General features: G+C 37.5%; 1 protein-coding gene and 1 pseudogene across 1 annotated transcript; one reads left to right on the plus strand and one right to left on the minus strand.

The window, feature by feature from the left end:
• The first annotated feature begins 2,782 nt into the window (after nt 1-2,782).
• On the plus strand, nt 2,783-3,565 carry LOC149401025 (secreted RxLR effector protein 161 pseudogene; annotated as a pseudogene).
• Nucleotides 3,566-15,176: 11,611 nt separating this feature from the next.
• LOC149401026 (uncharacterized) lies at nt 15,177-16,031 on the minus strand. The gene has a single exon (XM_089610584.1). The coding sequence runs from the start codon at nt 16,029-16,031 to the stop codon at nt 15,177-15,179; it is 855 nt and encodes a 284-aa protein (XP_089466710.1).
• Between the last annotated feature and the right edge of the window lie 2,829 nt (nt 16,032-18,860).

Raw genomic sequence — 18,860 nt, forward strand, 5'->3', positions numbered from 1 at the left:
TTTTTATTTATTTTAATGTTTTTTTTTTTACATTTCGATGTCGTTGTAATGTTATTTTATTTCTCTTTTAATATTAATGTCATTTTAGTTTTTTTCAAACTCCAAATATTAATGTTGTATTTGAAAATAAATTTAATGAATAATTTAAGGATAAATATGATATAATTTTACAAATCAATACAAATATATAAATTATAAACTTTATAGGGACTAAAAAAATATTTTGGAGTAGTGAATAGTGTCACGCCATATTTGGCGTGACACCAAATTGAAAAAGCATCTCACGCCATAATGGCGTTAAATAAAGAGTACGGCTGGAGTCAATACATACGCTATTACCACCAAATGCAGTCCGGGTGGAGATGCTCTAAGCATATAAAAATTTAAGCTAGGATAACAATAATTAAAAAAAAAACGTTTATCATGTAATTTTGGTCAACCATGTCACATGCACTTGCACTGATAATATATAATGTCATATTGATCAATAGTGCCCATCTAAAAAAAATTAATAAAGAAGTTTCGCTAGTTGAAACGTAATGTATAAAAAAAAATCATTGAAACATAAAAATTTAAATATATTTAAAATCGTATTGATTATTGAGAAAGAGTATATAGTTATAAGTATTGAGGATCGAGAGACAATGGAAGGGAGAGAGAATCGAGAACTTGGAAAAATAATGAACGAGAATCAAGTAAAAATAATCAGTTGGCAGCTAGCGTGGACAAGCGAGTCTGCCAACTATACACATCGTATAAAACTAAACGACACTACTCTGTGTGAGATAAGTCAATGTCATAAAATGCAAATTCAAGGTGGACAAAAAATATCTTTTAAATGTGGAAATTCGGTTAACTTCAAATAATTGTTAACCGAAGTGAGCGGTCATAGGTTAACTTTTAACCTAAAAAAAAAAGTTTGCCCAATTAACTTCAATTAACCGAAATAACCGTGTACATTTAAGATGTGTATTTTTTTTTTTTTTTTTTTTTGCTTTTTTTCGGTAATACACATTCAGGCAATTAATTAGTTTTGAATTGCACGTTAATATAAAAAATAAAAAAAAAATAAAAAAAAAAAAACTCACCCATTACATTTAATGAAAGCTTGCCCATTTCATTCCACGTTATTATAAAAACTTCCCCATTTAATAAATGTTGTTAATGACATATCAACTATTACCATTTAAAATTAATGCATTTTAATTATTCTATCCGTATTTAAGGAAAAAAATATAATATAAAAATATTAATACTATTAAACTTCATAAGATATTGTGCAAAATAAATGCAGTTCATTAACATTCAATTATCAGTGCATATTCACATTGCAAATATCGGTAGTGTTATATATGTCAGTAATAACAACATTAATTATATCACTTTTTTAAAGTTATTGAAAGATTTCGGTTAACATCAATTAATTGGTAATTTACTCTATTAAAATTAACCGAACGGTTAATTTTCACCAAAAATTCGGTTAAAATTAATTGTTCAATTAATTTTACGCGATTAAATTCCGTTAAAAATAAATAAGAAATATCTATTTAACCGAATTTCCATCTTTACTTTTACAGCTAAAAGATCAGATACACAAAGTAACAGAAACGACCATCTGAGACAAAAGAGGTCGGAATGTCGATCTCGATAGTGGCTTCGTGAAAATACCGGCAAGCTTATTATGAGTCCAAATCGGAAGAAGCTTGACTACCCCTGATTTCAGCTTGTCACAGACGAAGTGACAATTGATTTCGATGTGCTTCGTTCGTTCGTGAAAAGATAGGTTTAAGGAAATGTGAATGGCAGTCTGGTTGTCACAGTAGAGCACCTCGCTTGTTGCCGCCGCGAGAACACGATACTCAGCCTCCGCTGAGGAATGAGACATGGTAGAAACACTGTCTCGTCGTAGTGGGAGGGTCTCTAGAGAGCCCGACCGATATCTTGGTTTTGAGGCAAACGTTGTTGCCTTGGATGCGAACGACGACGACCCCGTGTCATTTAATGACGCCATGGTCGACTTGGACAAGGAAAAATGGCTAGAAGCCATGAATCTAGAGATAGAGTCTATGCACTCGAACTCAGTCTGGACTCTTGTAGATGCACCCGAACAAATTAGACCGATTGGGTGCAAGTGGATCTATAAGAGGAAGAAAGGAGCTGATGGACAAGTCGAAACCTTTAAGGCTAGACTTGTGGCTAAGAGTTTTACCCAAAGAGAAGGAATCGATTACAACGAAACCTTCTCTCCTGTAGCCATGTTTAAATCCATCAGAATTCTTGAATTCTTCTGGCCATTGCCGCTCATTACGATTATGAGATTTGGCAAATGGACGTAAAGACGACATTCTTGAATGGCTATCTGGAAGAAGAAATCTATATGGCTCAACCAGACGGATTCATAGAAAAGGGTCAAGAGGACAAGGTTTGCAAATTATTGAAGTCCATTTATGGACTCAAGCAAGCGTCTAGATCCTGGAACCAAAGGTTTGATGATGTGATCAAGACCTATGGTTTCGAACAAAACCTTTTTGAGCCTTGTGTTTACAAGTACTCGAAGAAAGTAGTTGTTTTCTTAGTCCTTTATGTAGACGATATCCTCCTTATAGGAAGTGATATTAAAGTAATGTCTGACATAAAGGAGTGGCTGGCAAAGCAATTCCAAATGAAGGATTTGGGGAATGTTGCTTTTGTTCTAGGAATCCAAATCATTCGTGATAGGAAGAACAAACTACTAGCTCTGTCTCAAGGTACTTATATAGATAAGGTATTTTCTCGCTTCTCGATGCAAAATGCCCATGGGGTGTTATTGCCAATTCGTTCAGGAAAGTTCCTGTCGAAAGAGCAATGTCCTAAGACACCGCAAGAAGTGGAGGATATGAGTCGAGTTCCATATGCCTCAGCAGTTGGGAGTCTGATGTATGCCATGTTGTGTACTAGACCCGACATATGCTATGCAGTGGGAGTTGTTAGTAGATACCAGTCAAACCCTGGTAAAGAACATTGGATAGTTGTTAAGCATATCCTAAAATATCTTAAGAGAACTAGAGACATGATGCTTGTATACACAAGTAATGACTTGGTGATACAAGGATACACTGACTCTGATTTTATGGCAGACCGTGACATGTTGAAGTCAACGTCTGGATCAATGTTCACTCTCAATGGAGGAGCAATTATCTGGAGAAGCATTAAGCAATAGAGTATCGCAGACTCTACTATGGAAGCTGAATATATTGCAGCTTCCGAGGCAGCCAAAGAGGTTGTTTGGCTTAAGAATTTCTTAGCCGAACTGTAGGTAGTTCCTAAAATGAACGAGCCTGTGCAACTCCACTGTGATAACACTGGAGCCATCGCAAACTCGAAGGAACCTCGCAGCCATAAGAGAGGAAAGCATATACAACGAAAATACCTTATAAGAGAAATAGTTCGAAGAGGAGACGTGGCAGTCATGAAGATCTCGACGTTGGACAACATTGCGGATCCAATGACAAAGGGACTATCCGAACATGTGTTCGTGAAACACGTGGAAGGAATGGGCCTTAGATACATGCCATATCTTCTCTAGGTCAAAGTGGGAGATTGTTAGGAATTCTTGCCCACGAGAAGATACTTATGTAAATTCTCGTTGAAATTGTTAATAAAATAAAGTTTGACATTTATTATCTATTTGAATTGAAAGCGTTATTTCTTATTTAATGAGATTTATTAAACATTCATTATTCCATAGCCTCCGTATCTAACTGAGTCACGTGCTGGGCACCTGAGTTAGGGCGGTGTGCTAAAACATGGTCGATGACTGATATATGCCTGGAAAACTATATCTAAAGTCATATATGTGGAACACATGGGTGAAGGCTGATCACTATGTGGGAGCATTCTACACTTGTGGTAAGTGTACGACCCGGACAGGTCTTGGTGTAGATGTGTCGTTTAAGGACCGTTACGACACACTAACCGAGGCCACTATGATGGTCACAGTGAGACTTGATCTAAATCCTGAAGTGATCATGGACACTGGGTTATATTACTGAGCTCTTTGACTCATTCGCTAAAAGGCTATTCATGCTAATCATAGCTTATGTCTTGGGAGTTTTCTCAGAGCATAATTCGAGTGGAAAATGATTTACAGATACGGAATCCAGCATAAGGCTATTCCTGAAAGAAGGTTAATGTTCTCTCACCTAAGGGTTGATTCCAGAACCGATAGATTGCGCGCACTTTCGAAGTAAGTAACGTTCGAAAGAATCTTTCGCTGGGGAAGCAACAATGGTTAGGGCTGATATGTATCAAGAGAAGTATAACGGAAAAATTGACTTCTCTTGACACGAGTTGAACCTGGAGGATCTTGATCACGAACTGACTATATCAGTGGACACTCCTCACGATGAGTAAATATAATTCTAGTATAAAGGAGAGTTCAGTCTTGGCTTACAAGGTGGAGTATTTGACCAAGATTAAACGAATCGATGGAAAAAGAGAAAAGACATTCGTCTTTTTCATCGGATTTGTTAAGCTTCTATTACTAGGTCCATAGTCCCCGATTCGGCTCTGATAAAGGCGGATAAAAACTTTCGTATAATAATGTTTATCATTATTAATCTCACTTGCTGTAATTGTGATTGATAGCATTAATTCTGGAAAACGGGTATTCGCATAATTAAATAAATATTTATGGTAGAATTGTTTATTTATTGTTTGATCAAGTAAATAAACAATTATTAATTATTTGTTTATTGTTGGACCAAGTAAATAAATGATTAATTGAGTTTTAAGCAATTGGGCCTTGCACAAAATATGAAAATCGGATTTGGGAATTTCGGCATAGGAGTTGCGTAAATCCCCCTTGGCCGTGTGCCTAAAATTCGATTTTTTCAATATTGGTATTTACCAATATTTTCTCTTTAGTTGTTTAAATAAATGAGAGAGAATAATATAAGATATTGTCCTATATTTTCTCCTTATTTAAAGGAAAGTATTTAGGAGAATATATGATAATATATTTAAAGGGAAATAATATATTCCCCTTTATTCTCACTAAATAAAATATTCTCTATTTAAATAGAGAATAATATCCCATAGATATTGATCTGATGGATGAGAGAAAAAGTAGGATTCAATTGTTGAGATCCAATGGCCTAGATTTAATCCACTAGTGTGAACACAATAAAAGGAAATAAAATATTCTGGAAGATTCCATGAATATCTCATTTTACTACTATAAATAGGGGTTTATGAGAAGGCAAAAATAAGCAATTTTTTGGTGAAAATTTCGTGCATCCTAGCCTCTCCTTGGCCGTGCATCTGCCTCTTCCTTCCCTTGGAAATTTGTTTCCATTCTTAGTAAAATAAGAGAGAGATCTCGAAACACCTAGTTTCGTGATCTAGTGAGATAAAGACTGTGCCCACTCATCTTTCTTATTCGTCTCGGAGATTACGTTTCGGAAGACTAAGGTGTCATCACATCGAGTCCTTGAAGTAGAGTCCCTTATTTGATCGTGTTAAGGCTTGTACGTTCAAGAACGAAGACGGATTGTGAAAGCTTTCAGTTCGTGAACCGAAAATCAATGTAAGTACTCGTTTACTCTTATTTCGGTTGCTTGACATATATGCTCTCGTATAATTTTTTAATTAACGTAAATCTAGATCTTGTCATATAATCATTGAATTAATTAGCTCATGATTAGCGTAATTAATTACTTTTCCGCATTAATATGGTTATATGGGGGAATCATCCCCGACATGAACAAGGATGAGCTGGATATGGAAAGTGTTCTAGGATATGGCCTAGAAATGTTGGTTGAATCGGGAAAAATATACGTGGACAACCTATGTATGTGAAAGGTAATGTTCTGACATAGATTGGTTGTCAACGTATAGAGTTCAACTAGATCTCCATTGGCAAAGATTTAAGCTACGTATGGAATCTAGGGAGATAGTTCCTTATCAGAAAGGCCAAGGCCAGGGGATGCAGACTTGTATCATGAAGTCTTACGTTGGAGGACGAAGAAACTTTTCATGTTATGCACTTCTTCGGCATCAGAAGTCGACGTAGAAGATGCTAATACCTGATTAGCTATTTATGTTGTGTTTGAATTTCCCAACGTTTTCCAGAAGAGTTGACTAGTCTACTGCTTGATCGGGAGATATAGTTATGTATTGATCTTATCCCCGGTACCTTGCCAATCTCTATTCCGCCGTACAGGATGGCCCTGCGGAATTTCAAGAGTTATGCAAATAGCTTGATGAGTTGACAAGCAAGGGATACATTCCATATAGCACGTCCCCATGGGGAGCGTCTGTGTTGTTCGTTAAGAAACACGATGGAAGTTTAAGGTCGTATATCGACTATAGGAAGCTGAATGCAGTGACAATCAAGACATAAGTACCCATTGCCTAGGATTGACGAATTGTTTGATCAACTGGGAGGATCTCGATTCTTTTCTAAGATAGATCTGAGATCTGGGTATCACCAGCTGAAGGTTCGTGAGGAAGATATTCCCAAGACAACTTTCAGGACTCGTTATGGTCATTTTAAGTTCCTGGTAATGCCTTTTGGATTGATGAATGCTCATGCAGCTTTTATGGACATGATGAATCGAGTTTTTGGATATTCTTGGATCAGTTTGTCATTGTTTTCATTGATGACATCTTAATTTGCTCAAAGAAGGCGAAAGAGCATGAGCAACGTTTAAGAATCATTTTAAACTTGTCGAGAGAATCGATTATATGCCAAGAAGGAGAAGTGTGATTTTTGGTTAAGTTTCTTAGGCATGTGATAACTGAAGATGGAATATCTGTAGACCCTCCTAAGATAGAATCAATCTTAAGATGGGAGCCACCAAAGAACGTTGGAGAGATTCGAAGTTTCCTTGGTTTGGCTGGATACTACAGGAAGTTCGTTAAAGACTTATCACGGATAGCAGCACCAATGACCCGACTCACAAAGAAGAATGTTCGGTTTGAGTGTGATCATCAGTGTGAGAATGCTTTCCAAAGGTTGAAGGTTTTTTTAACCAGTGCACCAATTCTCACTATCCCGAAGATGGGCGAGCCATATGAGGTTTACTCAGATGCTTCTAAAGAAGGTCTGAGATGCGTTTTGATGCAAAATGGACGCATAGTCGCTTATGGTTCTCGTCAATTAAAGTCTCACGAGAAGAACTATCCAACTCATGATCTGGAATTAACAGCCATCATCTTTGCGTTGAAGATATGGATATGCTATCTTTACGGGGTAAGATTTCAAATCTTTTCTGATCATAAGAGTTTGAAATATCTCTTTACTCAGCGAGATCTGAACTTGAGTCGACGACGATGGATTGAATACATGGAGGATTACAATTTTACTCTCAAGTATCATCCTAGTAAGGCTAACGTTGTAGCTGATGCACTGAGTAGGAAATGTGTAGGTGTTTTAGCAACGCTAGCATTGCTGAATTGGAAGAGAGAAATGGTAATTGGGGATTACGATCTCAAGCTCTTCGAGATTCGTGATTCAGCGGTGATCTATAATCTGGTAGATCCACCGTACCTGGTCCAACAAGTTAAAGAGAATCAGCAGCAAGATAAGCATCTTCTGAGAGTTTTGACAAGATTGAAGAACGGTGAGACGCTAGAACATTGGAATGTTCGAGGGGATAGAAGCTTGTATTTTAAGAATCGCTTAGCTGTTCCGCTAGTAAACGAGATTAAGAAAGCGATTATGGAAGAAACTCATAAGTCTCGCTACGCCATTCATCCTGGAGCCAATAAAATGTACCAGAATCTGAAGAAATAATTCTGGTGGCGCAATATGAAAAGAGACGTCCTCGGCTATGTCAGGAGTTGCCAGAATTGTCTTAAAGTGAAAGCTGTACGATAAAAGCCAGGAGGGATGTTGCAAGCGTTGCCCATACCTGAATGGAAATAGGAAGATATAACCATTGATTTTCTCACAAATCTACCAAAGTCGCAGGAAGGCTTTGATACAATTTGGGTAATCGTGGATCGACTTACAAAGTCTGCCCATTTCATTCCCATCAAGGTAACGTACTCCAAGAGGAAACTAGTTGGGGTGTATCTAGAAAACGTGGTGAAATATCACGGTGTTCCTTTGAGCATTACTTCATATCGAGATACGCGATTCACTGCTCATTATTGGAGAAGTTTCCAAGAAGCCATGGGAACAATACTGAATTTCAGTACTGCTTTTCATCCTCAAACATATAGGCAATCTGAGAGAGTTATTCAAATCTCGGAAGACATGTTGAGAGCGTGTGCTTTGGATTTTGGTAACAAATGGAAAGAGAAACTCTCGTTTGCTGAATTTGCCTATGACAACAGTTTTCAGTCCAGCATAGGCATGGCCCCTTTTGAAGCTTTATATGGAAGACCGTGTAGATCTCGTGTGTGTTGGATTGAACCAGAAGGTCACGTTCAAACAGGCGCTACAATTATCGAATAAAAACTAATGAGAAGATCGCGATCATTCAGCATCGATTGAAGACAGCTCAGAGTCGATAAAAGAGCTATACTGATAAGAGACGAAGGCCACTCGAATTTGAAGTAGGAGACTACGTACTTTTGAAAGTATCTCCACGTAAAGGTATTTCCCGTTTTGGAAAGAAAGGGAAATTGTCTCCTCGATACGTAGGACCTTTTCAAATTACTGCACGAGTATGTCTTGTGGCTTATCGACTTGCTTTACTGCCAGAGTTATCATTTGTGCACGATGTTTTTCACGTGTCAATGCTTCGGAAGAGCGAACCCGATCCTACAGCTATCGTTCAACTCGAAGATGTACCAATCCAAGAGGATATCACTTATGATGAAGTGTAAACCCAGGTAGTTGATAGAAAAATGAAGTCTTCGTAACCGTGAGATTCCGTTGGTGAAGGTTTTGTGGACACGTCATGGAAAGAAAGAAGCGACTTGGGAACTGGAAAGCAATATGATGGAAAAATATCCGTACTTATTCCATGTACCCAGTTAGATCTTAAATTTTGGGACAAAATTTTTCTAAGGATGGGAGAACTGTAACGACTCGAAATTTAAGCTTAATGTTGTAAATTAAGTTCATCAAAAGGACGAGAAAATTATGTGATTAATTTTCTAAGAATCATTTCCACATTTTTGGGTTGGAATAACACGTTTATTGAATTAGTTTAAATATATTAAGGTAAGGAGAAATCTCGGAATGAATGAAGGATTTATCGAGTTCGTTTCGTATAATAAATTATTTTCCAATGAGATATTCCGAAATCTAATTTAAGAAAGTAAATTCTCAAGGACGAGAATTAATTCTGAGAAACCTTGAATATATTTGAATTAATTGAGAACGAACGAGAAAATTCTCGGTTCGAGTCATTTAATTAAAAGTTCGAACGGTTATGGTTTCAGTCACAAAATTTTGTGACAAGGACGTGGTTGTCATGTTTTCCGGGCTCATTTGAAAGAAAACAAGGAAAAAGGGGTTGCATTGTAAATAAAAGGATAAGTATAGCATTGCCACGTCATCAAGAGTTTGGAAACTTTTTGTAAGTGATGTATATCACTTGGCCGACTAAGGCAAAACGCAAACCAGGAAAAAAAAAGAAAGAAAGAGAAGAAAGAAAGAGAAGAAAGAAAGAAAGAAGAAGAAGAAAGAGAACTCTGGGGAGAGAGCGAGAGAGGGACCGAGTGTGAGAGAGAGAGAGAGGGTGAGACGGAGTTGAGCTCGCGGAGGAAGAAGAAGCTCGGCCGACAGCAAGTCACCGAGACCCGAAACTCATCTCGAGCGTGCGCCGTGGCTGAGGGAAAACGGCCGCCGCGAGCCACCAAGGACCGCCGCCGAGGAAAAGACACTGGGAAAGAGAGAGAGAAAGCACCAAGGAAGCCGAATCTCACAAGAATTAGGTGAGAATCTCTCTTACCCGGAATGAATTTTGAAAAGCTAGGTTGAGATTCAAAATTTGGGATTCTTGTTTGTCTTGCTTGTTCCGGGAAATTGATTGGCTTGAGAGGTTATTTGAACTTGTTTGTGATGTTGTTACTCGGATTCATGGATTAAGATTATTGTTTGGATTTTCTCTTGAATTTTTTTGGCCAAAATTATGGAAATTAGGGTTTATGAATGTTTGAAATTGGGGGTTTTTTATTTTGAACGTGGTATGGAGATTTTGAGGTAATTTTCATGATTATTGGTTTGATTTGAGGTTGGGTTTGTGTTTGTTTTGGATTTTTGGATGAGGTTGGTTTGAATTTTGTTATGTTGGCCGTGAGTTGTGCTTGGCCGTATGATGTTGTTATGAATTCTGGCTTTTGGTGATTAGTGTCTTGAGAATGATTCACTATGGTTTTGTTTTGGCTGATTGAGTTGGATTCTAGTTTTGTTTGGAAATTGTAATTTGACGGATTGTTTGACCTCGTTTGTGTGAGTTTTATTATCGAGGGTCTAGGCTCGGTTTAGGACAGGCTACGCAGAGCCCAAAACAGCTGGTTCGGGACGACGAGGACGTGGCCCGAGACATGACAGAGCTATCGCGCGAACATCGACGAGGCGAGGCCGAACGAGACCGAGAGAACGTCGGGTGGATAACGGCGTTTCGATTTTGGCTCGAAGACTCGCGAATCGTCCGTTTAGAAATTAGCGAGTTATTTTATTATTGTTTTGTAATTATGAAGTTTAAAGTTATTTTTGTACGAATCGGTTCGAGTTAGTACGTTAATACGTTTTATTTTATTTTTTTTAAGTCGGTTTCGATGTAAGTTGAAAAGGAAAAAAATATAGATTATTCGTTATTATTATTAAGCTCGTTTATGGATTTTGAGAGTTAAGACTCGATCTTGTTTTAGTGTTCGATTTGTTGGTTACGCGAGCTTAATAATAATAAGTTTGGATACTTTCCTTTGGAATTCGGAAAAGAGAAGAACGAGGCTTGCTGGTTAGGATTACTTCTCGGGTTTTGAGATTGATTGTATTTTTCCGTTCGAGTTTACATGTCCTCGTATCGTTTGGATTTTATTCCGAGAACTTGGATTCCTTATAGTTAGATATGTATTTAGGTCCTACGATTATTAAATCGTACGTTTGAGTTTGAGTATCGTGAATTACTCGTAGAGTTCTGATTCAAAGTCGGTTTGATTATCGTGATAGGACTCAAGGCTGAAAGTCGTTTAAAGGGTTCACGGAGTAAGTGAACGTCTGGAATCTCGGTTTTAGTGAACGTTCGGGTTCACAGGACGAACGAACGTCTCGTGGACGAGCGACATAGACGTTTACTCTCGAGGTAGGTTATTATAACCATTCTCTCCTGATTTTATGGTTTGGCATCAACTATATATTATTTTCGAAATGAAAATGGTTGTGAACGTGCCACGAAATCTAAACCGCTCTTAGAAAATGTGGCGGAACTTCATTTCAGGATATCTGATCACGAAGTTGAGAATATTTTCGATATTATACATATATCCTGTATTTGCGAAATAAAATATTTTGTATATCCTGATAGAGCCGGGAACATATATATATGAAGCGGATAGTGCAATCGTATATATATAAGGGTGTGGAGAGTGCACCATTCTGATCAGAGGACTGTCACGGGTTATGTTGACAGGGGCTCAGGAAATAGTATATGTTTAAATGGGCATAGATGCACATTTAAATTCAATTGCATTTCTTGCATTTACATTTCTAGCATCAGCATTTCGTCATTTACATTCATGCAATTTACATTCATGCGAGTTATACTTGTGCGTGTATGGTGATTTACACGTATAAGACTATTATTATACTTGTACGTGTATGGTGATTTACGCATGACAAGAATATTATTATTATAAAGTAAGTATTATTTTCGAAAATCTTTTTGAAAATCAAACCATTACTATAGCACCTACTGAGCCTCAGGCTCACCCCTAGTTTCCTCAATTTTTTCTTATAATCAGGATGTGAGAAGGAGAAGGGTTAGGAAGACCTCGGAGTTAAGTGTGGTCGAGAGTTTGAAGGTTTTCGCTGGATAGTCTATCAAGTGTCGAAGGTTTGTTTTATTTTCGTTTCCTTTCTTTATCTTTGGACTTGTAAAGTAAATAACCGAGTATGCACCGTAGGATAGTTATGTAAAGTTTATTAGTGTTTAATTTTATTCAATAATCACACCCCATTTTCCCGGGGCGTGACAGTACTTGAAAAGAACAAAAGATCACATGCTCACATATAGGAGGTCAGACCATTTGGAGATCATTGGTTATTCTGACTCCGATTTTGCGGGATGGCAAGATAGTAGGAGATCCACATCAGGCTATGTCTATTTGTTGGGTAGTGGAGCTATATCATGGAAGAGTGCAAAACATACTCTTATAACTTCATCCACCATGGCAGCAGAATTCGTAGCATGTTATGAGGCATCCAACCATGGTATATGGCTGAGGAATTTTGTCACGGGGCTGCGTATTGTTGAAGGAATTGAAAGGCCGCTTGAGTTATATTGTGATAGTAAATCAGTCGTAATGTATTCCAACAACAACAGGAGCTCGACGAAGTCGAAACATATCGACATCAAGTTCTTAGTTGTTAAGGAAAGAGTGCAAAGTTGACAGATTTACATAGAGCATTTAGGAACAAACTCCATGATAGCGGACTCTCTTACAAAGGGTCTACCACCGAAGGTCTTTCACGAACACACTTCTCATATGGGTGTTGTAAAGCTTCAGGATATCTAGATTCAGTAGGAGTTTGTTTGTTTATTTTATTTATGTTGTGTGCTTTATGTTTGTTTGTGTTATTTGTAAACACGCATATTTCTTGTTTCTGATCAGATTTATGGTATTAGTTTATTACATTTTTGCATATTCAGGATAAAGTTTGATCTCATTAAAGTATGATCAGATAAAATTTATATGAATAGATCACCTTGCATATAATTTTATCTACCACATCTTCATGATTGATCTATATCATTTGATTATATTGATGTATGTGACCACTAACGTGTTTAGTTGTGATTGATACAACGAAAACAACTTTGATCCTATATTGATGTAATTGATGGACGAGATTGTAATATGTCACATCATGATAATGACAAACATTTTATGCGCGCTAAGGTTGACACATTTATTTTATACATGCGTAGTCCAGTGGGAGATTGTTAGAATAATTTTGGGACAACTAATGTCATTAAATAAATGTGTTGGGTCATTATTAATTAAGTCAAAATTGATGTGGTCTAATTTAGAATAAGGTTTGTGACTCAAGGACATATTTGTCATGAAGTTATTATGTGACTATCATAAGTGCTAATCTAATTTGATGAGGGGCCAAATTAGAAATAAGCAATAGTTATTAGTAATTGTCTGACAGTTATTAATAACAGGGTAGGTCCTGATTGCAGAAAGTACGATTTTTTCTTGTATCCCCATCAACAAGAATTCTTTAGACTCAGGTAAACTGCAATCAGAAGACCACCATTCTTTTGTATTTTCAATCCATGGATTCAGATACGCTTCCGCTATTAAGATCTATGGTTTGGTTTCTCTTGAATTGAATTAAGATTAATTTAGGGATTTAAAATCCTAACATAAGCCGCTTGCTTCACCAGCATTGTCAAGCCTCATGTCTAAGATGAACTTGCTTAACACTTACAGTCCATCTTTAGGGGGGGTGTTTTGAAGCTTAGAGTTGTTGCTTAGTCACCACGCTTGTATAAGGAAATTATGTCGTTCCTTGACTCATCTCTTTTATTTCTGGGTTGTATTTAAATGTTTGAATGTCTGTTATTCTGTCAAATCAATAAGAAAAATTCTTTTCTTTTCTCTTGTTCACGGCAATCAAAAGCTTCTCTTTTCTTTTCTTCTTCTTCCCTGGTTCTCAGATTCAATATTTCTCATTCTTCATAAATAATATTTAGAATTTTTGTGTGCCTGCAATTTTCATTGTTTGTTTCCCGGCCGTACGAATTCTTCTTTGTTTTTTTCCTTCTCGGAATCGGTTATTATGTTATGTTATAGTTGATGTGAAATTATTGCTGTGTAAAGTGTAAGTCTCTGTTTGTAATTTTTTTCAGGAAACGGATTTGCAGCTACGCAATCGCTTCATGATTTTACTAGAGGACAAAGAGAGCAATTTGTGACTTGTCTGTGATTTATCTACTTATTGATGTCATTGGTGGATTGCTTATTTTTGTCGTTTGATTATGCAGATTAATGAAGTAGCAGATGTGCTGGATGAAATTGATTCAAGTGATGACGATGAAGTTGATTCAAGTGACGATGAAGAAGTTTATTCAAGCAATCACGATGAAGTTGATTCATGAGTAGAGGGTACTGATACAAATGCAGAAGAGAAAATTGAGGAATTTGATTCAGAAGTTGAGTGTTCTGATACAGAATCTGATACAATAGATGAAGTAGAGGAAATTGATAAATCGTATGCATACGACGATAAAGGTCGTAAGTATAGAGCTATTCATGTTTATAAATGGGTCACAAAGAATGGAGTTGCAGTAAAGGAATACGCGGGCAATATATTTGATTGGTTCGTTTACGTGAATTTCGTAGAAGTGTGTAATATCGGGTGACAAATGTATGCAATGAATGCTAGACAAGAAAATTAAGGTGAGATTTCTTTTTTGCATGAGAAAACTAAAAGCTTGACTACAGATTTTAATTGATTCATGGTTGGCTTGTTTTTCAGTGTGTCAATCTGAAGTTGGGGCAAACTTGGGTTAATTAATGGACTTCTGTATCAAATGGTGTTGGAAGCTACATATGGCCACTATTACAAGTCTGAGAGATCCTTCTAGAAGTATATTCTGTTGGATATGGTCCCTATTAAAACATTACAACAAGAAAGAAAGACAACATGGAAAAAGAAAAGAGAATAGACTCTGAAATAATTAACAAAGATAATGGAATAAAGTGCAAGTCTGGGAAGATTTCCTTTTTTCTTTCTTAGTTTTTCAATAACACAAACGCATGGTGTGCATTATATAGCACAACAAAACAAACTTAGATCCTAAAATTACTCAGCCACTAAACACTAAGTCCACGATCCTATAAACACTCCCCACGTTTTTTACTACCCACAAACAATAATAATCAGTCAAACATAATAACTCATACCAAGTCTTGATTAAATGCAACAAATTCCCCCCTAATCTAGACTTGACTACGATACCCTTATCTAGATCCGAGGTGAGGGTCTTCTTCTTGCACATCGACTACAAAAGTGCCGGTTCTTCATCGGCATCCAAAATGAGGTTGGCCACCTCCTCTTGATCACGGCGAGGTTTTTGGCACTCCGACGCATAGTGACCGTACACATCGCAATTAAAGCACTTAATCTTGCTTTTATCGCGACCTCGGCCACGGCTATCACCGCCATTTCCACCACTCCTCTTCATCCGCGACACCCACTCCGAGTGTGTGAGAAGCAAATTTCCTTCTTCCTTCTCGTTGTAGCCACGAAGTCTCTCTTCGTGAACCTTGAGACGACCTATCATCTCTTCCATGGTCATGGTCTCGAAATCGCCAAATTGCTCGATCGACGTCACGATCTGCAAAAATTTTGGCGGGACGGCCCGGAGAAGTTTCTTGACGACGTAGACCTCTTCTGCTTTGTCGTCCAATGCTCGGATGCCGTTGACAATGGTCGTCAACCTCATGGCAAAGTCATCCACCGACTCGCCATCTCTCATGCGAAGCACCTCGAATTCACTCTTCAAGGTTTGCACCTTCGCCTCCTTGACGCGCTCCGCGCCCATGTGCATCGTCTTGAGCATCTCCCACGCTTCCTTGGCCGAGTCCTTCTCCGCCAACGTTAGGAGTAAATCTTCCAGGACTCCTTGATAGATGGCGGCGAGAGCCAATCTATCCGTTTGTTCGTCAACTTCGTCATGCTCGATAGCATTCCACACACCTTGAGCTTGCAAGTTGACCCGCATCTTGATCGACCATGCACCGTAGTTGCTCCGTGTGAGCAACGGATATTGAAGCGTCATGACTCGCTCTCTCCCGCCCTTTTGCATCGCGACATCTGTGATGACCCGGCTCGGCGATGGCATTTGCTTCGGCATCCTGGCGCTCTGATACCACTTGTTGGATATGGTCCCTATTAAAACATTACAACAAGAAAGAAAGACAACATGGAAAAAGAAAAGAGAATAGACTCTGAAATAATTAACAAAGATAATGGAATAAAGTGCAAGTCTGGGAAGATTTCCTTTTTTCTTTCTTAGTTTTTCAATAACACAAACGCATGGTGTGCATTATATAGCACAACAAAACAAACTTAGATCCTAAAATTACTCAGCCACTAAACACTAAGTCCACGATCCTATAAACACTCCCCACGTTTTTTACTACCCACAAACAATAATAATCAGTCAAACATAATAACTCATACCAAGTCTTGATTAAATGCAACATATTCCGATGAAGGTTTAATAGCACCACTTTTTCTAGTGGTCACATGAAATTCATTCATGTACATGGCTAGCGTCTTTTTTTCTTGAATAATTTCTTTTTAATGCGCTGCTCTTAATAATAGATCGTCTTTATTAATTTCCTATTGCTAGTTTAATGAAAAAGGTATCGTATATGCGCTAGCTAAACTTTATTATTGTAATTATAGACAAGGGTGAAAAAAATAAAAATTCCATTGCTGCTAATGGGAATGATTTGGAGCTACCAACCCCAAGCATGCAATGATTTTACCGTCCCAACTCACACAAGAGATCGAAAAGATACCATCACGGAAGAGGAAAACCCCAATAAAGAGGGAAATCATTCAATTTAATATGGGTCTTAATATAAAACTTGTCTCGATATTACAATGCCTAAATGTGGCTGTTTATAGTCTACGTGAGGCGAACTACATCTTAAAAATGACGATAGGGGACACACTGCTGATCCAAGCAGTGTCAGGCCACCGGACGAGGACCAAATTATCTCGATATCGCGCTCTAGTCTAAGCCTGGAGGACCAGCTCTTGTGGCATCACCAACAATGGTAAATATATAGTGTGAAGAGTGGATACTTGGTGGCTCAGGATCGAAAGGAAGATGCGAGTTTATCGAATCCAAAATCCGAGGCTGATTGGTTGTCGTACCTATGGAAGATTAACACACACGCCCTAGGTGAAGATGTTTGTGTGGGTGTGCAAAAATTAGATATCAATTGGGGTTAATCTTTGGAAACGGGAAATCATCGCCGATGACCGCTGATCGAGGTGCAACTGCAGTCCGGAGACATGTTTCCACGCGAGTTGAAACGAGTATGGAAATTAGCGGGACTACTTCGAGACGTCATAAGGGGGTTTGACAAGTCTGTCCCGAGATCTTGGGAAGGAATTAATTGCGTTGGTTCTATGGTGAGGTGATGGGAAAATAAGTGTTAAATGGACGGCTGAAAGAACGGTTTAATGGACGGCTTATTTTTTTCGAGGCAGAAGCAGTCCTAAAGTTTGGCCACCGCCATAGTATGGACTGTTAGCTATCTCCATCGACACCGAGATGGACGATGGGAGACTCGTTGTGTCAGCGGTGAAGCAGAAGCAACGTCGATTCTCTCCGACCTACAAAATTAAGCAGCCAAAACCGCGTTGGGACTGATCGCAGACGAAATTTTGCACCTTCTAGTGATAGTTTTGAAGTCTGTACGGTTTCTTTTATCACTCGTATTTGTAATGCTCCGGCCCATAGCTTGGCAAAGTTTTCTCTTGAATTTGTATTCTTCTGTAGCTTATTAATTGCTTATGTCGAGTCGAGTATATGAATAAGTTGTTTGGCCCAACCAAGAATTGTGCATTATTTTTTTGCTTGAGAAGTAATACTCCATGTTTCGATATATTACTTTCTCCTCCAAGTAAAACCATACATTCGTTTTATGAGCCAAGTCTAAATGACAAAAAGATGTAACATATCTTCCAGAAGAATAGTGCGAGAAATAACCGCTAATATCTGTCTATCACAACGATTCAGCATAGTTGCAATAGGTATTTTACAACGACACCTTCGTTGCAAGAAAGTGCGCATATTGAATGCTTGTAAATTCTTAAAACAACGACATAGTTCGTTGTAATAGATATGTAACAATGACGTAGATATTATAACGACGTTGGTCGTTGTAATAGACTTCTAGCTACAGGTTTCTAACAACAACTGTTGTCATTGCTATAACGTCTAAATGTCGTTGTAAGATAAGTATTGCAACGAGTATCGAAGTCTATTACAGCGGAAATGTTACAAGCCTAATTTCTAGTAGTGAATAGATGCATAAAAACATGGGACTAGCTTATAATGTACGCTTTATGCTAACTATATCACTGTCACACCTTTTAAACATTTTGAAGTTTTTTTTTTTTAAACCATGGAAAAGAGAGTATAAATTATATCTAAGAGCTTGTTTTTTTAAATTAGTTTAGGATGAAGAATTTGTATTAAAATTGTAAAAGTTTGTTTGAAAGGGATATAATAAAGTTGATTCCCTTGCATTACATAGACTCCCACGAAATAGAAATACTCATTTATGTTTGGTGTGTGGACTTAAAATAAACGAGAATTTAAACTAATACTGTAAACTAAAATTTCTTTATTGATTATAATTATTTTCATAGATAGACGTCTGAAATTCTTCTTATTTATAGTTGATCAGAAACAAAATAACTAATGTTTAGTTTATCTTGCGAAATAGCTAATAAATCACGTTAACTCACTTGATCAGACATATATACCTTTTATTAAAATAAAGATAACAATATTACCCTTTTCAAGAAAAATAAGTGTTTAAGATAAATAACATTAAAGACAATGTTAAAAATAAATAATCAATTTTATTGAGGAGTTAATTGCTAGTAATAGCGTGGCCGTGGTTTTTGGATACCTGGAGATTCCAACAAAAAGAAT

This window comes from Urtica dioica, chromosome 4, assembly GCF_054948205.1.
Source record: "Urtica dioica subsp. dioica isolate 48M chromosome 4, U.dioica_male_clone48M_v1_H2, whole genome shotgun sequence".
Classification (NCBI taxonomy): Eukaryota; Viridiplantae; Streptophyta; class Magnoliopsida; order Rosales; family Urticaceae; genus Urtica; species Urtica dioica.